Raw genomic sequence first — 26629 nt, 5'->3', positions numbered from 1 at the left:
TATGCCATAGCATCTCTGCATTACATAGTGGACTCTAGCATTCTTCTGATTCATTCTGTCTTCACAACTCAACCATTTGAGTTTTGTCAAATTCTCCTCTATATTCACAAGGTTATAATGCCAGGATCAAATTTCTGACTAACCTGAAATTCAACATACAGTACAAGTCTTGGTCCAGAAAACCTTCCCTATGATTATATAGAAATAGATGCAGGTGGTGTTTGCTTGGACAAAGGTACATATTAAAAAGAGATCCATTTTTTGTTGCAAGAGAAAAGATTCCATCTAACAGGGCTAATAGCTGAAAAGCTAAATTTAAGAAATATTAAATCACTACACTGAAGTTTTGTCTTTTAGAGGGAAAAAAGCACTGGAGTCAAACAGTGTGTCAGCATATTAGTAACTGGCAACCAGGATGTGTCTTCTCAAGAGGGCACTGATGCATGGTATTTATCTCACTGAAAGAAGATTTATTGTAGAGAAATGATCCTTTGTTTTAGATTGCCATAAGATAAGCTATCTCAGCACAGTAATAACTGCAAAGCACAAAATGACCAGTAGCTAAGGAGAAGGGACCTTCAAGCACAGATTTCTTAGTACATAGCTCTTTCCACCCCACCTTGGGTAACCCTGCACAGACGCCAGGCTCCCTACCCTCTACAGCCTCCCTTTTCTCCTACCATCTTTAGTCAACCTCTGCACACAGATTGAAGATTTCAGATCTGTAATTTATACATAGTGATTAGTACTAATTTTACAACCACCACTATTATAGCTCACACCTTGACAAGGGTTTTCCTAAATATTATAAAGAAACATACTGCAGGCCTTATTTAAGCCTGCTGCCATCTTCTATTTACTTATCACATCAATATACCAGTTCCTGTACAGTGTAATGAATGCAAAACGCACCAACCCAGCATTAAATCCCAGAACACATGAGCTGTGCATCTAATAAACAGATCTGTACACTGGTTATTCAGGATGAGAAAGGAGATGTATAAACTGTGGAAAAGGTATAGCCAAAAGGAAAGGACTAAATGAACAGAGTATAGAAGGGGAGTTGTATGACTTAACTATTCCGTTGCCTTTCATGGTTTGCACTGGTGGGATATGCAACCTGAGCCCAACTTAAGCAGTTCTCCATAAAATATTAATTGAATGCTGTGTTTTTAAAGAAATATCTATACATTTATTGTCACGTATTTTCAGCATAATACATCACAGAATATACATAATGTATAAAATGTGTGTAGTACACTACTAAAAAGATATGCCTTGTGAAAATAATATGATCAAGAGTTGGGGGAAGGAAGAAGGACACTAAAGCCCTTGTTAAACAGTAATTTTAGGCACAGTAATCCTGGAGCTCATAACCCCTGGATTTTTCATACATTAATACCTGAAACTAGTTTTAAGCACACTTTAAGCAGCTTAAAGTTATGCCAATCCAGGCCAGGTTTATCTTGAATCAATGTTACCCAGCTCATGTTCCATCAACGTGGCTAACAACAGACAGTCAAAGCCTGAGGCTGAATCAGTTTAGTCTTTCCAAGTGAGTTTAAGCTGTGTAGATTGAACCAACAAGCAAGTGAACAAATATTCACTTTTGATTTTGGAAATGCAGCCTCGTTCCTGCAGGAGCCAGAAGCCAGGATGTGCTACAGTATGCCTCCCTGCAAACCTGGAGCAGTCAGCTTGGACCAAAGCTAGCCCACCCACCCTGCAAGGGGGGGTTTGCAGGAGAGGTGCAAAGCATCCTGGGATGTTGGGGGACTGTGAGTTAACTTGAATCTGGAGGGGATCTGGGACAGTAATTCAATAAACTGATTTAACCTAAATCAGTTCAGTCTGATACTACATCCATCCAGGTTTATCTTAAACCAGTTTTGGCCATTTCAAAAGCGATTTATGTGCACGGAACTTCTCCTGTGTTATAGATTTGAGCTGGTTTCCAATCACTTATACCGGTTTATGTGTAATTTCTGTCCCTAGTCCCTGTGGCTGCTCCCCACAGATGAGACACCCATGTTGCAGTCCTCCAGCACCTCAGGATGCAGTGTTCCCTCCCTCACTCTCCTGTTCTGTGTGGACTAACTTTCCACCCCCTCAACTCTACTATCCATGGTGAGGTTCTGGCACCAAGTCAGCTCCCCTCCCTCCCCAAGGGTGCAACCTTCTCACCCCCAGGGGTGCAACCCTGTGCAAAAAGTCTGCAGAGCACATGCCAGCTAGCCAAATCACAGATGGGTCCAGAAGTGGGGTCTAGGGAAGGTGTGAGAACAAGTTAGGGGCTGGATCAGGTCCCCATGACCTGGGGCTGCCTTCCCAGAGGCAGTAGCTCCCCCAAAAGCACCTTCCCTCACTGCTCCCAACTCCCAGCCACCCTGGGAAGCACAACCAGCACCCCCTGGACCCCAATCCCAAAGCCTAATTTCTTAAAACATGCAATCTTCTGTAGTTTACTTCCTCTATTTCTTTTTAAATTCTTTTTTTAACTTTTTATTTTATCCTTCAGTGTTTACCATTCCTTACTTCCTCCGGGAAAGTTCCATTATCTGCTAATGATGGGGAGGCCAGGCTGCCCTGAACTGCTCCTGAGCTGATAAGAAGGGCCATGGAAAGGTTATTTATGCAGAAGAGGTATGGAACTGTTCTGAGGAAAATTCTGCAAGTGGTGCAAGAGCAATAAAAGGAGGCTTGTCAATGAATGGACTGTTGTCAATAAGAAATCAAGAGAGAAGATTTGTTTAGGGACAAATAAATGGTCCATATGCTAGAGGAGAAAGAAATGAAGGAAACACATTGTCTGAAGCGGTTTTTCATTCTTCTCTTAGATTTACTGATAGTGGCCACATCTCCATGAGACTCTGACTATGCAGTCATTACTGTGCAGTCATTTAGTACTTGTATAAAAAAGTACTACGTAATTGTGCAGTAACCAGAGTTACTGCACAGTAGCGCCAAAGAATGGCTTTTTTGTGATGCTGACTGCACAGTACCTTGTGACTACTGCGCAGCAGCATCACATCACGCTTTCTGCCACACAATGCTACTAAGCAGCAGTCATGGGCTACTGTGCAGTCAGTGTCTCATGTAGACATGGCCAGTGTTTATTTAGTTCCCTCCTCTTCGAGCCTGGGAAGGCTGCAGCAAGGTCCCACATGGTAAATGTAGGAGTGCTGTAAGAATGTATAAGACATTCTGGGGGGTAGTGGGGAGAGTGCCACAGTAATAAACCACAATGTTGGGGTGTGCCAAAGTATTGTATCAGGAAGTTGGGGGAAAAGGGGAAGGCTGTCAAAGTGTATCAAAGGTAGAAAAGGAGTAGCACAATAATGCATCAGGAAGTAAGAAGAAATATTTTCCACCTGGGCAATAAATTTCTTTCAGTCTTCCTTCCATCCCAAGGATTCTTTCAATGAAGGAAAAGCTGGATTCTGTGCAACCAGTGAAAGGTGCCCATGTTCAGATATTCAGTTGAGCATTTTTTACAGCATGTTTTAAAAAAAAACAACCCATGTTTCTGAACAGATATTGAAATCAACACTTAGGAGTTGGTTGAAGAATACAAAAGTAGAAGTAGAAAAGAATGTAAGTTTTTATGACCAAAGACGCATCTGAACTGATGTACATTTTGTAATATCAACAATTAGGCTACATCAGTCTGTTCCATTGTAGTAATAATTCTGAATGCAGCCTCTATTTAGAGCTTTACATTTCCCATATAGCACTATTACTTCAAAGACCTCTCTCTATTCATTTCCCAGTATTTCTGTTCTATTTCTATTCTCCCCTCTACAAGCACAAGAGTTATGGATCCAGAGAGACTTCGCAGACCAAATGCTGCCATTGGTTGAACCATTCACCATCCATACCAATAGATGGGAGATACACAAGGGCATTGCCAAGTGAAATTTAGTCATAAATGTTTCAACCAGATATGAACATGCCCTTGCAAACACCAATCTAAGCATATTTTGGACATCTTTTTTTTAATTATGACAGTTTATGTTGAACTTAGTTCACATCTAATTTAAGAAAAAATACCCTCATACCTTTATAACTGAGTTTTATAAGATGCTAAAGTCAGGCTGAGAGGGGTGTGTGTGGGTGTGTGTGTGTGGGGGGGGTGTGTCCAGGTTTTCTGGGTTTTATTCTTCTTTGTTTAAAGCACTACCTCCTTGTAGGCCGATTTCTTTTGGTTTACGTGTAACCCTGGGGTAAGAATTTTAGTTTGTTGGTTTAAGAGGGGAAGCCAATCTCTGCGCATTGGAACCATTTGAATTCTCCTCATGCCTTTGCTCTCTATCAGAGCAATCTCCTAAATTAGTTCCAGTATGTTGACATTCCTTCCATCTGGTGTCTTTCCATTCAGTGGTATTTTTATTACTCTCCTAACAGCCGCAGACAGAAGTACCTTTTTCACTGCTACAAAATGGTCTTTTATTAAAGGTCAGCAAGATCAAAAGAAAAAAAAATCTGTCTTTTAATTTTAGGGATGCAGGCTGGAATAATCTTTTCATTCAGAAATATTGTGCAAAGCCCAATTAACATACTCATATAATAAAAGATAAATGATTCCTTAAAAAGACACTGGAATAATGGGAAATAGTTTCCACCTAAGAAATACATTCAAATATATGTTATGTGTTCATGATAATTTGCAAGAAATCTAGTAGTTATTTGGCTTATAAACCCCCAAACAGCATTTTGAAAATGTTATTTACTATTCTATTGCTATTTTCAGTTGTTTAAATAAAGCACGTGGTGGGCATGAAAAACATCTATTAGCCTTCCTCTTTCAGTATCCCATTCAGCAAAGCCTTTATGCTTAACTCTAAGCACATGCTTAATTACCATTGAAGTCAATGGAATTTAAAGTATTCATCTTAAAGGTAAGCATGTGCTACATGACCTTCCTGAATCACAGCCTTATACAGTGGAATTGCAAATAATTTCTTTTTAAATTAAAGGAATGCAGTTAAGATCCTGTAATAATCGGTTTAGATCAGTCTGTGGTTAGAAATTAATCCCCACTGAGTAGATTAAATCAACATTAGAACCATTACCCTTGACAATTTTGTTTTCTTTCTGTGCACATCTGAGGAAACATATAATTTGATAGTCTACCATCCATTTAGAAGCCAAGCAAAATGTAAAGATCACTAATTCAACTTTTACACTTCACATTTCTGATCCACTATCTCTAATTTTTGCCTAGGAATGCAGGGGTTGATTACTTATTTAAAATTATGATTGTAACCTGTTGTAGAACCTCAAACATCTACCAGGCAGGTGGGGAAGCCTGACTAACTGAAATACAAGACACATTTCAGTGCTGTTTGAGACAATTTTAGAACGTGATTTAAAATTGCTGGTGTTCTCAGGAACGTAGGTTCATGTCAGAATGAATGTTTTAGAAGTGTTAGATCATACTGAATGCAAGGAAATTAAAAAAGGTGGGGTATGATAACCTATGAGCTAAGTTCATTTATACTTGTTTCATTATTAATTGCTAGACTGTAGAAAAATCACTTTATATTCTTGGATGTTATCAAATGAAAAGTAATGGAAAGAATCCATTTAAAGGTCAAAATGCTACATAACTAAAGGAAGCTCATTAGAAATGTCGCTAAATGCTGTCACAACTGAAATACTTTCTCTTGGATAAATTAAAATAAATTATTCCAGTTTTCCAGTTTCTGGTGTTCTCCTTGAAAGCTCAGTTCTTCATATACAGAACTTTTATTATATTCAGAGTGTGTTTTGTACACTGAGGCTAGGGACAGATATTCAAAAAGCCTGAGCCTGAATTGATTCAATCTTTGCAGGTTAGTCTAACCTGGCTAGGCTGAACTGGTTTGTATGTGGACAGACATTCTTTCTGGACTGAGGAAATTCAGGCACGTGCCTGCAGTGGCTCAGCCTAGAAGGCTGGGGGTGCTACAGCAGCCCTCCCTTCCCTTTTACAGTACTGAGCTGAGGGAGGCATGGCCTGGCAGAACCTCTGATTAGGGAAGTCTGCCTGCACCATCTCAGGCTTTCCCCTGCTGGTTACTCAAGGGGTGGGAGTGTTGCCAGACCCCAGACCCCTGCTAGCACTGTGAGGCAAGAGCAGGGTGGTGTTCAGTGCATGCATCTATTAATGATATAGAGCTTTTCAATCCCCCTCCCTGCTTCTTTATACTGTCTGCAGCAAACTGACAGCAAGCAAGCCAGCAGGAGCTGATAACAGTGTTTATCACCTCATCAGCAAAATAATAGCTTCTCTATTAGTTCAAACTCTTCTTAAACAGCTTACCAGATGACCTGCTGATTAGCTCCAAAATGCCCTGCCTGCCTGTCCCAGTGAAATTGGAGACACACACAGACACCTCTCAGTATTAGCTAGCATACCACATGCCCAGGGTCCGTGGTCCATGCTGTGGGAGATGGGAGAGAGGAAGGGGGCGGATTTCTGCTTGAGTAGCGGGTGGGGGGGATGGGGAAAGCAGGAGGAAGCAAGGCAGACAGTGCTGTGTCTGCAGTCTGTGCCGGAGCTCTAGTCAGGGAGCAGAGGGGAGGGGCCAGCCCTGCTGTGGAGCAGAGATCCCCGCCCAGCCCAGAGAGCATGCCAGGATGCTGGGGGACTCTAATTTAACTTAAACCAGGAAGGGGTCTGGGACAGACATTGCAGAAACCGGTTTGACCCAAATCTGTTAAGTCTGATACTACATTCAACCAGGTTTATCTCAAACCAGTTTCAGCCATTTTGAAACTGGTTTATGTATACTGAACATCTGTTCTGTTACAGGTTTTTAAACCAGTTTCTGATCACTTAAACCGGGTTAGGTGTAATGTCTGTCCCTAGCCCCAGGGTCTAGTAACCTTTGTTTTTATTATTACTGAAAAACATTGAGTGGAACTGATGGAGTTTGCAAGTCCTACACCTAGGTAGAGGCTTAATGAGACTGCTGCTTCCAGCCACACTCCTATCCACCTGCAGAAATCTCTAGTTTGAGTTGAATGGTGCTCTATCTCACTAACTGGCCTGCCTCAGGGTGCACACAGAAGCACAAGTGCTCCTAGCAAGAGGCAATAATGCAGTGAGGATACAGCTGACAGCACAATAGTGTGTACTCTGATAAACTGTGTAGTCTGAGTTTTGCTTACTTTTCATATTCAAGATACATGAAGAATCTTTTTCCAACTAAATAAGTGCAACTACAAGGACTTAAGGAAGTGTCTTTTTTACGATAAATGCAACTTTAGTGCTATGCTGTTGGAAGGTGATCAATCCTGCAGAATTCCAAGCTGCCTGGCCAAAGCATTTAAGCACATGTTTTTTTATGTATGTGTGTAACAATGTCATTCATTTCAGTGATACTGGATCAAGCACATATTAGTGTCCAACCATTCTCCGGCTTAAATCTTTGTTGAAACATTCACAACAAACCTGTTTGCAAATAATTTCACTGGCATCTCTGTTTAACTATAATGCAGCAGGAACACTACTTGCACAACTGAAACTCTTACAGAACTTTCTGCCTCACAAAGGAGAGACCCAAGGGCTTGGTTCTATATATATGGAACTTAACTCAGATGAATAGTTCTACACTTGTGTAAGCATCTGCTGGATTGGGCCCCAAACTCTCCTTATATTTTAACTTGTATAAAGTAAAGTATTGCCAGATGGCATGTTTTTGTGGGTTTTTTTCTTTTTTTGCAGGAAGGCTACCCCTGGAATTCCACATTTGCTCTCAAAAGGCTTTAACTATCAAATCCTGAGGCTTTCAAGGGGGGGCGGGGACTGCTTTCTGAGTTAAAATTTATGCCCTGAAATCAGAACACTTTTGGCAAAGCTGGCTTCATCTATTCCGTCCCTTTCAAGGAGTTTAAAGTCACTAGAAAGAGCATTTCCCTTCCAGCTGCACTCTCAAGATTGCCAATTACCTTCCTGCTGAGAAGATGGAATTTCTTCTGACTCAGAACTAGGGGTTTACCTCTTGCAGCTAGTGGGAAAGATAAATTCTTTTTGATTAGGTTACAAAAAATATCACCAAACTAGAAAGCCTGTATGAAAACGTTTGGATTTCCTTAGCATCAAAAACTGATGGCTTCTGTTTACATTGAGTTGACAAATTCAGAGGTTAATCAGCTTTTGCCAGCCAGGTCAAAAGGATACATAAACGTGGATGCCATGTAAGGAAGACACATGTTTGTAAGTACAATGTAAAGACCCATCAGCACTCTTCCACAGAGAGGGAAAGAGCAGTAAGCATTTTAAGCAGACACCGTGCAGCCCTATACATAGAACTGCGGATAATAGGGGAGCACGCTGGCTGCGCTGACTTATTCATCCTTGAATGACCATAGCAGAAAAATACACACACACATGCACATGCACTTGCGCATGTGCATACAGCTGGATTAACTCTTAGTGGGCTCTAGGCAAACATACTATGGACCTAGCTGCTTTGCATAGGGAAGCAGCAGCAGCAGCCACCACCACAGCCTGGAGCTGCAGCAAGCAGGCCTAGAAGGGAAAAGGAGCTGGGCGGCACTGCAGCGGTGCAGCAGCAGCACTGCCACGGCAAAATAAGCACAACTGGGCCTCTTCTTCACTTAGAGCCTTAGGCATGTGCCTAGTTTGCCTATGTGTCAATCTGGCCCTGCACGTGCATGCGCATGTACACACACACACACACACACACGCATGCACGCACGCACATGCACGCCATATTTTCTCACATACAATGCACTGTTTTTTCCCCAAAGCCAGCTGCTGCTAGTTGGGGTGCATATTTTATCCGAGAAATGTGGTAATAGGAGTTCTGCTTAGAGGGCAAAAGGGAAAAAAAGTCTACAATGCAGGGAACAGAATAAACTCCCTAGCTGCTGCTACTCAGTTACTTCCTACAAGGAAAGATCATTTTTCCTTCATTCTACCTTACAAAAATAAGGTGTCTTTTATTCTGGGGCACATTGTATGCAAGAAAGTGTTTGTGTGCATGTATGTGTGAGAGAGACAGAGAGAGAATAAAATGAATAAATAAGCAAAGAATGAAGAATACCATTACTGTACCTCACTTCATGAATCACTGGAATGTAAACCCTGCTTCAGCAAGGACCTGCAGACCTTAATCATGGGAGTAATCCACTTAATTGAAACTGCTTTTAAGTGAGGCATGTGCTTAAATACCTGGCTGAACTGTGCCTCAAGGCTAAGTACACACATTCAAAAAGCTCAAGTCTGAATTGATTCAATCTTTGCAGGTTAGTCTAACCTGCATAGACTGAACCGACACACAAATGAATAGACATTCACTTTTGCTTCAGGAAATGCAGGCACATGTCTGCAGTGGCTCAGGCTAGAAGCCAGGGGCCCCTAGATCGAGCCCTCCCTTGGTTGCTGAGTATGATTGGGGAGGGGTTTAAAGCCCCACCCCTGGCCTGCAGGGATCCCAGCCAGGGTGTCCCTGGAGGGGGAAACAACCCTTGCCAGGCTTATCCCTGAGCAAGCAGGGGGCATGGCCAGCCAGCAGCCTAGACAGTGCCTCAGACAAAGTGGGGAGGAAGGGGGATGGGGGTTAACCCCCCTGCCTCCCCTCTCCCACCAGCACAAGACCCCAGCCGGTGCCTGCTCGGCTTTTCCCCCTGCTCACAACTCAGCAAAGCCTGGGACCCGCACCTGGCCTGGCTTGGCCTCCAGCATCATGCTGCCCAGCTTCTTGGTGCTCTTGTACAACTCCAGGAGCTGTTGATGCGAGCCCGCACCATGTGTCCCGCTGCAGGGGCCAGGGCTAGGGCTAGCCTGGGTGTTGCTCTACAAAAGGTAGAAGGGGCCTCTGGCCAGAAGCTGCTCCCCCAGCTGCATGCTCAGCTCAGCTCAGTGTTGGGCTAGCATGGACACACACTCAAGCCCCTTCCCTGCCCCTCCTGCCCCCCAGCCTGGGTCCCTTGCTTAGCAGGGCTCACATCCAGGATGGAGCCACCACCGCCGCAATCCCTCTGTGCTCTGCTCTGTGCATGTTCCCACGTGGCCTTCAGGCTGGTTTTCCTCCCATCCCTCCCCCAATCTGGCCTTTGCTCCTGGCCTGCTCCAAGTGAAACCCCCCACCCTGGCACTGGGAAGGCGCAGTGGAATTGCCCCCAAGCTGGGAGGAGGGCTTTGGGGGTCCCAGGCTATGCTGTGCTGCAAACAGCTGGGATCCCATGCTGATGGGAGAGGGAAGGCAGGGGGGTTTAAGCCCTCTCTGCCTGAGCCTGCTGTCCCACACCCCAGTGAGAAAGTCTGGTAAAGGCTGCTGTGCCTCTGCCAGACAGATTAGGCTGTGTCCCCACCTGGGTTTCCCATCCCCACCCCTTGTCAACCAGCCTTCACTGCTCTGGCTAGAGAACGGAGGGGCAGGGCCAACCCTGTTCTGCTCCAGAAGACAGATGAGCCCAGTCCAGGGCTGCAAAGCATCCTGGGATGCTGAGGGACTGTGATTTAACTTGAACCAGAAAGAGGTCTGGGACAAAAGGTCCATAAACCGCTTTGTCCTAAATCAGTTAAGTCTGATACTACATTCAACCAGATCTATCTTAAACTAATTGCGGCCATTTTGAAACTGATTTATGTGCACAAAACTTCTGTTCTGTTACGAGTTCAAACCAGCTTCTGATCACTTAAACTGGTTTATGCATAACTTCTGTCCCTAGCCCAAGTGCTTGTGGATTATGTCATTATTCCTCTGACACATTTGACTATATATCCTCAGGTGGACCTTGCATTTCAGTGCTCACGTTACAGCAATGGTTTTAAGAGAAAATATTTATTTTGGCTTCCTGGAAAGATGTGACGCTATATTTCTGCTCCCTGTGTCTTCCTGCTGGTGTTACAATGGACTAAAGTTGCAACGTCAGTCCAAATCCCACCACACATCTTTTCAGGAGATGAATTAAATACAGCAGGACATGACAGACTGCTCTAGTTTATAAATAATTATTTTGTTTTAATAACAGAGTAGCTATTTCCTATGGGACTGTTTTAAAAGGAAGCAAACAGTAGTACAAGGAAAATGCCCTGGAAACCCTCTAAAGATCAGAAGAAAGCTGACTTTGAGCTAGCTGTAGATATGCATCACTTTTGGCTGATGAGTCACCACAGAATAACAGCCAAGGATCTTACTGAGAGGAACAATGTCATTTGACATATACGGCTTTACTGGGAGGGAGGGAAAGGGTACAACTGCTGTAGTGCAAAATTACACTGGCTCAGCTGTGGGAAGGGCTCTTCTCAAAAAAGTTGAGGGGGTAAAGGTTATGAGGGAAGGTCTTGCTATTAAAGGGTTTTGTTCTCTCTTTTTTCTTTCTCTTTTTAAGTGTACAACGTTTTAACTCAGTAGCATTATTTAAAGCAGGCTGGGGGACAGAATTCAGCATCTACTTGGTCAAAGCATTGTAGCGTGCTTAATTTTTTTAGTTCCAGTACACATTAGGAATAACTTTTGTTCCATTTGCAACCCACATGCTGACACAGCACCCCTCCCCTTTTCTGTTCCCAGATGCTGTTGCGAATTTATTCAATAAAAAGACAGATATTCATCTCCTTTCAAGTAAAAGAACATGCTTTTGAATAACTCAATATGTGATACTGTAACATTATTCCAAGCCAGACCTTGTTTTAATCAGTCATATTGACTCTCACAATGGCATTGCCATATACCTATCATCACCTAACATATTCTGTGCATATGTAAATATTAAAGGGTCAAATGCAGGCTGTCCCCTCTACAGATGAGCATGTGAAAAAAAAAGTGAATAAACAGGGCAAAGTTGTTGTGCCCAGCTCCCTCAAATTCTCTGGGGATCATACTCTACAGGTCCTCTGTCTGATTCTTTTTCTAGTCAAGGTTTGTGTGCAGGATGCATGACCTGTGACTTTTAGCACATACACTGCCTAAAGTACTCAGCTCTGATCAGGATGTGATAGCCTACCAAAGGAAGGAGGAAGAGAAGGGGATTTCACGGGTGCTCCAACTCAGCTCAACGTACTGCAGAGGGACTTGCTGCCAGCAAGCAGCCCCCATACTGTAGCACTCTTGTGTCCCAGCCAACCCTGTCAGTGTCTACATGTGCATTGTTGCGCACTAAAGAACTGTGTCATATGAGAATACTTTTGTTTACAAGTACTAACTTCAGGTAGAGTTAATTAGTTTCCTGTAGCCTAATAGGGTCACACATACAGATGTTAAAACTTTACTGCACAGATAATAGTTAGCTCCACAGTAAATGTCTTGTGTAGATGTGTGCCCACTGACATGTAATAGAGGGAAAATAATTAGGTTGCTGGCAGGAGGAAAGAATTGGACTGGGATACTGGAGTAACAAGCCAGTTGAGTAGATTAGAGTAAATGATGCAGAGACTAGAGTACTGTATGGGCCAACAAACAAGGGCTTTGATTCAAGGGACAAAGATGCCATGGGGCAAGAGGAGAATCTCAGAAAGAGGACTTGGTATGCAAAGAAGGAACTAGGGCTCAACTAGACAAGACTACTCAGTTTGGGTCCTAGGGAGTCAGCGTAAAAAATGGTTTGGGATTTACTATGTTTTTGCTGGGAGGGGACCATGAACTTGTGTGGGGGAGAATTCTTTAATTTTTTGGTGGGAACAGGGAGATGGGATGGTATATTAGCAACATTTCCCTTCTCTCTCTCTCTCTGTCTCTCTCTCTGTCATACACACAAACATACAAACATAGCATTTCGGCCACTTATATACAACTCCCACCCCACAAGGAATTACTGTACTGGCTAAAGAGGTGTTGCATATTTGCAAAGGGGAGCGTGATTTGGAGAGAAGATGATGCATGAAACAATTTCTCTACTACAAGGTTAAGGGGAATTTATCCATCACCTAAAAGACCATGAAGAGTAGGTCTGAAATAACAAAATAACACAGACAGTGAAAAGAACTCCAGTCACTAACCTTCATATATAGTGATGATATGGGGGTGGCTGAGGGATGACATGATCTCAATCTCCCGCCTGATGTGAACCATATCTTGTTCATCCTTAATTTTGTCCTTACGAATGGATTTTATTGCAACCTATAAATGCAGGAAATCAAACATTACTCTTGGAACTGAACAGATGCAAATAATCCATTAAGGAGAATTCAGAAAATAAATACTGATGTCAGATGTTGGCAGATTGTGAAATGACCCAAACAAAACTTAAAATACATACCCCACACCCTGTCTCTCATTTCATCATAACAAACTTGTTCTCAACACAGCAATGAATGACATTAAGTTCTGAGATCTTCATAAGCCTTTATCCTGCAACAAGGGTGGGATTTTCAAAAGCATTCTACATTGACCTAAATCTGCTCTAGCTAAAGAAAATGGTAACATTCTCCATTGTCTTCTACAGAAGCAGAGTTTGGTCAGAGCTGATTGCTTTTGACAATCTCACACAGAAGCTTTAGTTGATTCCAAACAGAAATCTTATCTCTTTTGCAAAGAAAAACCATGAATTTCCAGGGTGCCAGTAACAAATTATTACTAGACTATTTAAATACAAGCACTGAATTAATAAAGTTGTTTTATGGTACTGTAGAATAGCCAGGAGCTTTGCCTTAGCTAAGAATGGAAAAAACCTTTGCTATTTGAACCACTGCCTTGAAAATCATTCTTGTATAAACCCTGCACTTTCATGTCCTATACAGCACTTCTGCAATCACTCCAAAACCATATCCTTCCTGCATCCTTCCTCAATCAGCCACCTTTTACAAGCACATCATGTGACTGGGTATCTTTCCAAAAAGCAGGGTGGGAACAAAGGAAGCTATAGCTGAACCTGCAATATAAATTCAGATTCTAAAAGCCCTTATGAGTGTATGTGTTGCCTGTGAAAGAAAGGGCTTATATGAACAAGCTCATAAATAATCGCTGAGGTCAGATCATACTATATATGAAAAAGTGCAATGGGGAGAACTTAATGGAGAGGGAAATGTATATTCTGAATGACAGCAAATGGCAGTGCTGGCTTTTTTGTCACAGATATCTACCCCAAAGCTGTCTGGGTTTCTTTTTCTTTTTGGGAGGGAGTGTCTACATGTCCAAAATCTACACTTTTGGAAGTACTAAAGCACAGTGCAGTAACTGCCTATACTACGCCATGCGCACAGTGCATGGTTACATTTCGCCACTACGTTGCTGTAGCGGCGCACTAAAATGGGGGAGCGCACCACGATGGCAACATAGCTGCTGATCACGTGTAAACCCATGTGATTGCTACATTGCTGTAGCCACTGTAGGGCAACGTAGCACATTGCTAGGTGATGTGGGGCGACATGTAGACGTGCCCTTCAAGTCAGAGTGCAAGTAATAAATTATCAACTAGTTTTGGGTCAAAGATGAATCTTTGGTCAAACTTCATTATCCTACAGTGCCCTCCAGTGACCTTAACTCTGACCTGTGAAGGAGAGTAAATAATGCTTTTGTCATTCTGCTAACTTAGCATATGGAACTTTCCTGAGAAGACACTTGGCCTTGTCAATAAATAGTCTTTGGTCCTATCAGGAAAAAACCCCAAAACTACTTCATTGCTGCATCAATAATTGCTAACTGGAACTACTGGTGTCCTTTAAATTATGTTACAGAATACTGGGGGAAACATAAAATAGTATTAAAATGAACAGTATGAGCATGAGTTAAAGAATCAGGGTTGGTTTTTGTTTGTTTGCTTGTTTTGTTTTTTGCAAAGTCCTCAATTCAGGAAAGTATCCCTAATCAACAAAACCCTTAATCATGTGCCTACAGGCCACCAAAGTCCATGGGACTTAAGCAATAGCTTAAAGTCAAGCTTGTGAATATACGCTCTCTTGATCCAATGCCTGAATGTACAACAGAATGGAACTGAGCCGGAAAGAATGGCAGGTTAAAAAGGCATCAAAAAGCTTCATAACACAAAAGCTTGGAACAGAGGCTTAAAAATAACAGTACACCAGTAATGCTGGACCCATACATAACTAGTGAAGGTGAAAAGAGTAAGTCTCTATCAGAAGAGTGAGTGGGACAAATTTAAATTATTCCAATGAGATGGTTAAAGTAGCTCATACCAGCAGGCAAAGCCTGAATTTGCTCCCTCTTTATCTGCCTGCTTTGGGACAGGCTGCAGTATGACCTGTATGTAAGGAAGTGTGAGTGGTTCTTGGAGCAGCACATGCACTCTTGCAAGAAGGATATTCAGACATAGATAAAAAATATGGTCTTTCTTATAAGGCAGCCTTGCACTTGGCTGTCAGAAGAATTTCAGGACTTTATCGTCAAACATACAGGGAGCAAATTCTTCAACATCCAGGGTCAGTAAGGGAATAATAGCATGCAGGAGCGCATGACAGTCTGCCAGTATTCTGACTCCATAATTGACACATGAGTTATGGAGCTAATTTTCCTATCGGGACCTTCTATGGAAAAAATATAATACATGAAAATGTGTACTTTTTAAATACTCACATGAGTGATTTAAATGACAGCTGTCTTGTAGACATCTGCCTTTTAATACAGCAAAACGTGTTGCACCTATGTGACTTAGAAAGGCCAGTCCCATTTTCAAAAATGATTTAGACACCTGAAAGCCTCAGTGTTATTGAAAATCACTTTCACTACTAAGTACTCAAGTTAATTTTGAAATCGAGGCTTATGGGTTCTCTTAAAAATTGTACCTGGTATATGTAAGACATTAGATTAAATTCCAGAGGTAAAATCCTGACTTTATGAAATTGACCGGAAGTTTCTACCTAAAGGCAAGAATTTCACTACAATTTGAGGGAAAAAATGTCTCTTGAAAACATTTTTTAGGGTTCATTAGTTGTGCAAAGCACTATGGCTCTGGTGTTTATTGTGTCACATTAACTGTACGCATAAATATACATGTCTAAAGTGACAGAGACAGACAGTGATAGTCAGCTGGTGTAAACTGTCATAGTTCTATTGAAATCAACAGAGATGTGACATTTTAGATCAGCTGAAGTTCTGCTCCAAAATACTTAGCCAGATGTTGGGCCATATTCTATCACTCTTTAATGTAGCAATAGCTTGTTGGATAGTAGATGTGAAAAAAGGTATCAGTACTACCCATTAGTAGTCTGTATATGTAGTATGGTACTATTCAGTGCAAGCAACAGAGGAAGAATCTGTATACTCATGCGTAATAATAATAATGTTGCTTAGCATTTCCTGGGTACTTTGGAAATTCAAAGCATTGTACAAATGTTATCTAGTTAATCGTCACAACATCCATCCATGTTGGGGTTTCTTCTGTAGATATAAAGAAGACTTCAGCGTCAAAAACCTGGGGGTCAGGCACCTCATCAGCATCAGATTCACAGAGTAGGTCAGCCCAGGTACCTGGAGCAGGTCCACTAGTTTGAAAGAGCAACACAAATTAGAATCTGGCCTGAAGATTTTCAGTTTTTTTGTGTTTGAATTTTTTCATTTTAAATGTGTTCTGTTTTTTTCTAAGTGCTCTGCTTGCATTTTAGAAAATTATTGTACATTGCCCTGTTTTAGTCTCAATTAACAAAACAAGATCCCTGCATTATGGCATCAAAAAGTAAAATGAGCCTCTCTCCAAAATTCTGCTAATGGATTTTATGTTTATGAAATATATTTTATTCAAAAATGTGTTCAGGAAACAAAGAGTCATTCCTAAAGTAGGTTTATGCTTTTAACGTTAGAGGTATTGTAAGCTCCTTTTGTCAAAATCTGATATATGTGAGACTAAAACAAGACACTGCATATAATGACCCTGAAATCCTGAACTTTTCAGAAAGACTAAGTTCATTCAAAAACTAAGAAAAGATGTGCATAAGAGAATAACACTAAAGTATCAACTTATGCACTGTGGCTGTCTAAAAGAAAACCCCAGATACCCTCACTCAGTTTAGCAATCTGGGGGAAATGGATTTGGAAATGAAGTTTTCAATCTATGAAGTTATGAACACATAGGGTCAGATCATCACTAACCCTCATGCAGCCATGCAAGGCAATAATGTCCTTTCATCTTCACCTTCCTGTGCTACTGTGTTAAAACTGATCACATTATGGCAGTGCGTCCACAAAGCAGCCATTATTCCCCTTTTAATAACCAGGCAGGCAAAGAGGGGATGGAGCCATAGTTTCACCCCTTCCTGGGCTGGCTGGTAGATCTGCCTGGGCAGAGATGTGAGAAGTAAGCTAATGCTTTTTCAGGGCTTCAATAAATTACCTATCTCCTTTTCCTGGAAAGAATATATATACTTATTCTTCAGACCTGAAGAAACACACAGCTCTGGACAACATTTTCCAACACATTTCATGTTTTCTTGCTTTTGTTTGGTACAAATAATTTGTATTGAGTTATAAATATTTCAACAATCATGACAGTTATAAAGCTTTCTGTACATTCAGTACTACCTCCATGAGAAATGTTTCTCTTCTTTTATGAGCTTCCAGATTGCTGGGCAAAAGCAAAATACTGTAGTTGGAATTTTCCTTTAAAGACATAAGAGCATTATGCTCAGTAAAATATTATGGACTATGAACATTTGGCAAAGAGCACAGGGAATCAGTCAGCATCTACCTCCTGGACACACATTCAGTACCCAATTGCATCTCTGTGGGTATAATCTTGCCTACATCATTTCATTGAGAGGTATGAATATGGAGAAAATCCCAGACTTCATCTTGAATAATAAAGCTATGCTTTCATCAAAGAATAAATGGGTTTTTTAATTGTTTCTTTCTGATTATTAATGGTAACGCACCAAATTCTGCCTGAGGGTGCATGCATCTGAACAAAGGCAGAATTTGCCCTATTGCACACAGTCATTGATTTTAAGGCAATACATAAACTTTATGATCATCTAGTCCAGGGGTGCTCTACCTCTAGCCTGAGGGCCAAATATGACCCATGGAGCCATCAAATCTGGCCCACGAAGCTCCCCACAGGTTGGGAAATTTGGCAATAGGGGAGCAGTGGCCATTAACATTGTCTCACTCCCCACTGCCAAATTCCCAAACTCTAAGCCCCATGAGGTCAGTTAGGGCCATGCCCTTTCCCCTGTAGGGCTGAGCCATGCCCCTCCTGCTGCAGCTGTATCAGGGTCAGGCCATACCTCCTTGCCCCTCAACAGGGCCAGTTTGGGGCTGGACCACACCGCCTCCCCCCACTGCCAGGTTGGGCCATATCCCCCTTACCTGCTCCAGGGCCAGTAGGGGATGGGCCACACCCTCTTCCCCCGACTAGATGGATCCATGCCCCCTTGCTCCTCCCGCAAGGCTGGGTCAAGCCCCCTTCCCCTGTAGGGCTGGGTTGCCTCTTGCCCTCCTCTGTTGCTGGATGGCACCTGCTATGCCTGTCCCAGGTACTGGATTTCATAGATTTCATAGACATTAGGGCTGGAAGGGACCTCGGAAGATCATCGAGTCCAGCCCCCCGCCCAAAGGGCAGGACGTCAGCTGGGGTCATAGGATCCCAGCAAGATAAGCATCCAGTTTCATCTTGAAGGTGTTCAATGAAGGCGCTTGAACAACCTCCGGCGGCAGGCTGTTCCAGACCTTGGGGGCTCGGACAGTAAAGAAATTCTTCCTTATGTCCAGCCTGAAACGATCTTGTAGTAGTTTGTGACCATTCGTCCTCGTCATCCCTTGGGGCGCTCTGGTGAACAAACGTTCCCCTAGATACTGGTGATCACCCCGATAAACTTGTAGGTGGCCATCAGATCACCCCTGAGCCTGCGCTTTTCCAGGCTAAAGAGCCCCAGGGCTCTCAGCCTGTCATCGTAGGGTCTGCTTCCCTGACCCCTGATCATGCGCGTGGCTCTTCTCTGGACTCTCTCAAGCTTCTCCACATCCTTTTTGAATTGTGTAGCCCAAAACTGGACGCAGTACTCCAGCTGCGGCCTCACTAAGGCCGAGTACAGGGGGAGAATGACGTCCCGGGATTTGCTTGAGAAGCATCTATGGATGCAAGCCAGCGTTTTGGTCGCTTTACTAGCCGCAGCATCGCATTGCAGGCTCATGTTCATCTTGTGGTCAATGATGACCCCCAAGTCTCTTTCTTCCATAGTGCTAACCAACATAGCACTGCCGAGCCTATAAGGATGCTGCGGGTTTTTTTTCCCAAGGTGGAGAACCTTGCATTTATCGGCGTTGAACACCATCAGATTCTCATCCGCCCACTTGCTGAGCCTGTCCAGGTCAGCCTGGATCACCCGCCTGTCTTCTGGCGTGGATGCTTTGCCCCAAAGTTTGGTGTCATTGGCGAAATTGGCCAGTCCGCTTCTGACTCCAGTGTCCACATCGTTAATGAAGATGTTGAACAGTATGGGTCCAAGGACAGAGCCCTGGGGGACCCCACTGGTCACAGGACACCACGATGAGTGACTTCCATCAATTACTACCCTCTGGGTCCGACCCCGGAGCCAATTTTCCAGCCAGTGGATCGTGGGGGACCCAAGGCGACAATTGGCCAGTTTCTCCAAGAGACGATCATGGGACACCAGATCGAAGGCTTTTTTGAAGTCAAGATATATGACATCAATCTCATCTCCCTTGTCCAGGTGATAGGTCACCTGGTCGTAGAAGGAAATGAGATTGGTCAAGCAAGACCTACCCGCAACAAACCCGTGCTGGCTATCCCTTAAGATGTTGGCGTCAGCCAGTCCATTAAGGATGGCCTCCTTAATAAACTTTTCTAAGATCTTCCCCGGGATAGAAGTCAGGCTGATGGGCCTATAGTTAGCCGAATCCACTTTCCTCCCTTTCTTGAAGATAGGCACCACGTTGGCCTTCTTCCAGTCTTCGGGCACTACACCAGAGCGCCAAGAGTTTTCAAAGATCCGCGCTAGAGGCTGGGCTATGATGCTCGCCAGCTCCTTGAGTACCCTGGGGTGAAGATTGTCAGGGCCGGCTGACTTGAAGGTATCCAGCTTCTCAAGATGTTCTTTCACAAAGTCAGCATTAATGGAGGGCAGGGGATCACCCTCACCCAGACTTCCCGGCCCTGTAGCGGGCACAGGCGTCCCATGGGGCTGATGAAAGACCGACGCAAAGTACCTATTTAATAGGTTGGCTTTTTCCTGGGCGTCAGTTGTCAGTTGCCCCATCTGGTTCAGCAGGGGTCCAACGTTGCCCCTGCTTTTCCTCCGGCTCCCCACATATCTGAAAAAGGACTTTTTATTGTCCTTGATGCTCAAAGCTAGCTGGAGTTCAGTTGCAGCCTTGGCTTTCCTGGTCTGCTCCCTACAGGACCGGACCAGTGCAGAATAATCCTCCTTGGAGGTGACTCCCATCCTCCATCCTTTGTAGGCCTTTCTTTTTAGCCTCAGGGGGTCTGCTAGGTCCCTGGAGAGCCAGGGGGGCTGCTGTGCCCTCTTGCTGCCTTTCCTCCGAGATGGAATAGACTTAGTTTGTGCATTGAGGATCGCTCCCTTGAGGAGCAACCACTCTTCTTGAACTCCCCTCTCCCTGCGGTCACAGTCCCTTAGGGCCTCACTGACAAGCCTCCTGAGCTTGTCAAAGTCGGCTTTCCTGAAGTCAAGGACTTGCGTGTTGCTGACCGACTTGCCAGCTTTTCGGCGGATGGTGAAGGTGATCAGCTCGTGGTCGCTGTCACCCAGCTTCCCATCGATCACTAGGTCACCGACTAGGTCCTCCCCAGTAGCCAGCACCAGGTCGAGCAGCGCTTTGCCTCTCGTTGGCCCATAGACTTCTTGAGTCAGGTAGAGGTCATCCACGCACGAGAGGAAGCTCTGCAACCGCTCAGATTTTGCTGAGCGATCCTCCCACGAGATGTCTGGGTAATTGAAGTCACCCATGACAACCATGGTCCTGGAGCAAGCTGCCTCAGCCAGTTCCTGGGCAAACTCCTGGTCTAGCTCAGGACTTTGGGTGGGAGGTCTGTAATAGACTCCCACCATTGTGTCCCCTGTGCCGTGTTCCCCACGGATTTTAACCCAGAGGGTCTCCAGCCGTCCACCCTGGTCACCAATATCGGCTTGCAGGGACGCGTAGCTTTCCTTAACATAGAGAGCTACACCCCCGCCCCTTTTCTCTACACGATCCCTACTGTACAGGGTATAGCCATCTATACCCGTGGTCCAGTCATGGGTGGAGTCCCACCAGGTCTCTGTGATCCCTATGACCACCATGGGTGGATTGGGACCACCAGCTGGATCGAGTACGCAGGCTGACCAGGCACTGCCCATTTGGCTCCCCAGGGAAAAAGGTTGAGCACCACTGATCTAGTCAGACCTCTCTCATAAAGCCTCATCCAGCACTTCTATATACCACAGCTTCAGCTTGTCTGATAAGCAAATTACTGTATTTGCTCAAATATAAGATAACCTTGAATACAAGATGACCCCCCCCCCCCGGTAATTAGATTCTATAGATGGAAATTTATAAATCCTTTATAATCTTCCAGGTATAGAATCTAAGTATTGGAGGGTTGTCTTGAATCCTACCACCCCTCCCTACCTGGATTGCTACAGCAGGGAAAGCAGTGGCTAAGGGAGGGGGTCAGGTGGCCCCCTTGCCCTCTGCCCTGCCCACTCCTTCCGCTGCAGCCTTCCTGCCCCACCCTGCCACCTGCACACTCCCAGTTCTGCACAGCCTTTGCCCCTTCCCCCAAACTTCTCCTAGTCTTTGCTTCTTCCGCCTTGCTCCTCAGTCTCTGCCCATTCCCCCTACCTCCCCAGTCTCTTCCTTTCCTGTGGGGGCAGTGAATTTTAGTTTGGTTCAAGCTCTTAGGCATACCAGTTCTAGTCTGCCTCAAATTCCAATCTGTTACTGCAACAGCATTCTGGAGTGCAGGGGAAGTGACACTGGGAGAGAATGCAATCTCCTGAGGGAGGGAGATTGAATACTTGTATTAGGAAATATGTTAAAAATGCATTTTAATGAAGTTATTTAAAGCTTTTGTTGAAGGGAAGGAGGAGGAAGTGTGAAATATACAGAGACCTGTATTTCCCCAGAGCTGTGAACAGAAGAGATCTCTCCATCCTGTGACAGGAAGTGAGTGGATCCAGCTAGTTTCAGAGATGTTTTCAGTCCCCCAGAATCCCAGGTGGGAAGAAGAGTGTGATGTGTATAGGTCAAGATTTCACAATGGTGGGAAGTAAGGTCTATGCAGAAAGGGTGGCAGTAATTGGCAGGCCAGGAAAAAAGGCAGATGTGTATAGTATGTGAGGTGATGGTGGGGGGAAGAACATACTGTTCCTCCTCCTATGGAACTTAGGCAGGAAAAATAAAGCCTGGGACTATATTGTATTTTTTGTAAAGGTATCTACTTGTGGCTCTTGACCTACATATCATCTCCCCTCTGAAGAACTGAAGAGAAAGGGAAACAGAGCTGTGAAACTGGGAAGTCCCAAGGGTGTCCCTGCCAGTGCAGTTTCACTGGAGCTCTATTGCCAGGGATCAAGAGAGCTGTATATAAGTCATCTGGGATCTGCCAAGTTTTAGGGTAGGGGGAGAACTATTCCATCTGAAAGAGGCAAGCAATGAGGAAAGAAATCCACAAGAACATCCTAATGGCATTGATTTCCTCCCTAAGAACCCCCTGTGGGCATTAGCTTATAAAGGGATGACAGGGCCACAGTCCTGCTTGTGAGCTTGAGATGCAAGAGTGGCAATCTGATTCCAAGTTATAGTGAATATATACAGTGCAAACAGTTCTACAAGAGACTTCCACAGAGACAGAGAAAACATTTCATGCACTGAGTGAAAAGTCAGATAAAAGAGCACTGCAAGGTGCTGTAAAATTAGTATACGGCCTTAAACATCAAGCTGATCTGTCTCTGAGTGTTCTTTTTCTCTGTGCAGAGAAGGTTAAAGCCAACACACTACCATTGTCTTGGAAATTGTTACTTTTCAGATCCCATGAGCCAGATCATCTCCATGGCAATGCTCCTTGGGAGACAGTCATGCAGCAAAATCCTATTTAATTATTTATAAATGACCCAACTCCATTGTTTAGTAGACTGGCAAACTATGCAACAATCAAGGAAGTTGCTTAAATACTTCTCTCTAAACAGTAATGGGGCAATGCGTACCAAATGGATCCCTGCTGATTTAAACCTCAAGGCTGCTGTGCTTTTGCTATTTTTTTCACGTTTCTTCATGTCATTACGGGGACATTTACAAAGATGAATGTTGTTGTTTAAGAGCAAGCAGCTGCATCAACAAGTGTAGAAGGGCAAACAGGATCATGCCAACAGAGGCTACTTAGGCACCTTTAAGTTTTCTCTCTGAAAAGGGCAAGGTACCTTTTCCAACAAGTTCATTCTGTATGGTAAAAACATTTTAAACCCCCCACCCCATCTGTAGCTAACTCCTCTAGTTCTCTACTTCCCAATGTGTCACATAAAAAAGATTGCTTCCTAAAACTAAAGGTGATTTATGGCTGCTGTACTGCTGCCTGAAGGGAAACTCATTTTTCCACTCAGGCACTGAAAGTTCTGGATCTAGATGATAAATGTCAAATCAAAATGGTGTTTGCATAAACTGATACTGTGTGTGCCTGCCTGTGCCTTTTGAAAGAGCCAGGATGCTTTTATCTATGTTTTAATTCTTCATTTCCAAATGTTGCTGGCTGTAAATGTCATTATTATATTAGTGGTGATTCAGCAAAAGGAATTAGTGACTCATAAATCATAGGCAGATTTTCATTCTCTTAATAATGTCTCCTATATTCACAAACTAAGAAACTGCCTGTGGTGTAACGAAGTTTCCTGAGTAGCAGAAGCATTCAGACCAAAAGATTTATGCTGCACATACACGAAGTGGGTGACAGGAGGTACATGTGCAACACCCTTCCTCCCCTTCGGTGCTCTCCCCATCCATGATATACGTTAACTGGATTTATGCGCGTATTTCCTGAGAAACTAATGATCTGCTGGAAAATTTACATCCTCTTACTGTTTGGGATCTGTTGTCCTGTGCTGCACAAATGAAGCTTGGCATAAGTTTGCTCTGCATCCTCTACCAACATTCTCTGGACAATTCATTTTTTTCTCATGTGCAGACGGTACTCTTCCTTGACTTTTCATTATCTTCAACTGGATCTGACAACCTTACACTGACCATTTCAAGACAAATTTACCCTCAAAAGTAAAAGGCAACTGGTTTGGCTTAGAATTCCTTTCAAAGAACATTTAAAATATGGGTTGGTGGTTCACTTACTATTTTTTTGTCTTTTTGTAGAGTGAAACTTGTAAAAGGGGAAAGAACTGAAGGTCTAAGGCAATGGAAAAAAACATGCTTTCATTTCTAGATGTGCACTGGTTCAGATCCAGCCTAAACCAGATGTTGTTTGATATCTCTCACATTTTGTAGAGAACAAGTATGCACATCCCCAAATGATCACTTCTATTGATGGACATTATAACCCTAGTGAAAGCCACCTCCTCCACCAGGAAAGGTGTTTATTAAGCAATAACAAACCCCCAAGTTACAGTAGTGCATATGTTTGAAAGAAAGACCTAATATATATTAATGAATGTTAATAAGTATGAAGTATTCAGTTTTTCAAACTGGATCAACACAAGTTATCTTCCAAAACCTATTCACAAAGTTACATTAGAACAGGCATGCTAATAAAAATTCAAAAGCATTTTCCTCCTGCACAATCAGCAGGTGAAGTAAGTTTGCCTTGGTGACCACAGAAGTTACAGATGCTGTCACTTTTCATCTGTTTCCTTGAAATCCACAGCATCAGATAGGTCTCAAAAAGTGGAAGGGGGTGGGGTCCAAACATCCCTCCCTGACCCCAATTCTAATAGTCAGGGGGTGCTCCTTCACTATTAGAACTGGTATCAAGCAAGGATGTGTGATTCCACCAACACTCTTTTCCATCTCTATAACAACTATTCCACATCTCATTGCTGACAGACTTCCATCTGGAATCAGAATCCAATACTGCATGGACAGGAATATTTTTAATATGAACCAGTTATGTTCCAAATCCAAGATAACCCAAGACCTCCGTTACTGATCTTCAATACACTGATGTTTTTGTCATGTGTGCTCCCTCAATTGAAGAGCTTCAAGTCACTCTTGATGGTTTTTGCGAAGCACATGAAATGCTTGGACTCAAAGAACTTCATGAAAACCAAGATACTTTACCAGCCCACCCCAAACCAAGCAGCAGTTCCTCCACACATTACAATTAGAGGGCAATCCGTGGATAGAAAATGTTGATCATTTCCCCTACCTTGGTAGCTACCTGTTCCAAAAAGTAAACATAAATGATGATATTCAACAGTGGACAAAATCTGCCAGTGCTGACATTGGATATGTCCAAAATTGTGTCTTTGATGATCATGACATCAGGACCCAAACCAAACTACTTGTCTACCAGGCCCCTACCCTGTTGTATGGGGTGTGAAACTTGAACATCATACCAGAAATACCCGAAAGCTTTGGAACATTACCATCTGGGATATCTTCGGCAAATCCTCCATATCAACTAGAAGGACAGAAGAAAGAACATTTTGGCTCAGGAAAACACCACCAGCCATTGAAGCCACGTTTATACAGGACCAGCTCTGTTGGACAGGACATGTCATAAGAAGAATGCCAGAAACTTGGCTCCCTAAACAGATCCTATACTCCCAAATTACTGATGCTCACCATTTTAGAGGTCAGCAAAAGAAGAGATTCAAGGACACCTTGAAGGCCAATCTGAAGAATGTAATATTAACATCAATTCCAGGAGACTGAAGTCGTGAATCATCCCCAATGGTACCATGATGTATGACAAGGCATCCCTCATTCCAAGCAAACTCACCTCACTACAGAGGGAGATAGACAAGAGAGACAAAGGGAAAAAATTGTGACCTGACATCACCAGGATCTACTCCTTCCTTCTGGAATTATTTGCCACACCTACACTCAAAGATGCAGATCTCAGATTGGCCTCTTCAATCATCTACAGACTCATAGATGACTTCCTTATTTAATAGAAAACTGTCATCCTCCAACTGAAGGACTGCCAATGACTCTGACTCTCAAAAACTGTGTGTCACTCAGACAGGAATGATAGAACGCAATGGCAGTATGGGATATGGGAAACAGACAGTTGCCACTTTCTCTCAGTGGCATTGCTTAAGGAGATCCAACATAGCCTATATCAGAAGGGGTAAAACTCATTAGACCCTGCAGGCTGGAGATGTTGCATGGGCCATATGTTTGACACCCCTGGTCTACACCTGCATAAGCAGGGAAGTGCAAAGTTGTGAGGTGACAGAGCTAGAATTCAAAACAAGTATCCTGCCAGCTGGCAACTGTGAGTTCCAAAGTTTATCTTCCTAGTAAAAAGGGCTAGAGGCTTAACTCTTAAATAGATTAACCTGTACCTGTCACCCAGACCTGTCACAAGAACATTAAAAAACTGCAACTCCTCATACCTAAAATGTTGGTACTCGTGCCTGATTAAAACAGTCTTATGCTCTATTTCTGTGGGAAGACTAGTTAAAAAACACAGTTTAAAGTTTTACATCAAGTTCCTCCTGGGTTGTGAATGGAAAAAAATGTCAGAACAATTTTAAAAAGTGATAACCAACTTATTTCCCCAATTCTCTATGTTCAAAAACATCCTACTTAACTACCTT

The 26629-nt window shown here is 43.4% G+C and overlaps 1 protein-coding gene across 1 annotated transcript in view; it reads right to left on the bottom strand.

Moving 5' to 3' along the window:
• NUAK1 (NUAK family kinase 1) overlaps positions 1-26629 on the bottom strand; it is a 68466-nt gene that overhangs the window by 23481 nt on the left and 18356 nt on the right. The window contains exon 2 of the mRNA XM_014606485.2: positions 12956-13076. Within this exon, the coding sequence (XP_014461971.2) occupies positions 12956-13076 (121 nt within the window). The remainder of the gene's footprint in view (positions 1-12955; positions 13077-26629) is intronic.

Source organism: Alligator mississippiensis, chromosome 4 (assembly GCF_030867095.1).
Source record: "Alligator mississippiensis isolate rAllMis1 chromosome 4, rAllMis1, whole genome shotgun sequence".
Lineage (NCBI taxonomy): Eukaryota > Metazoa > Chordata > Crocodylia > Alligatoridae > Alligator > Alligator mississippiensis.
Note: the sequence above shows the minus strand (reverse complement) of the source record. Positions and strands in the feature narration are given on the sequence as shown.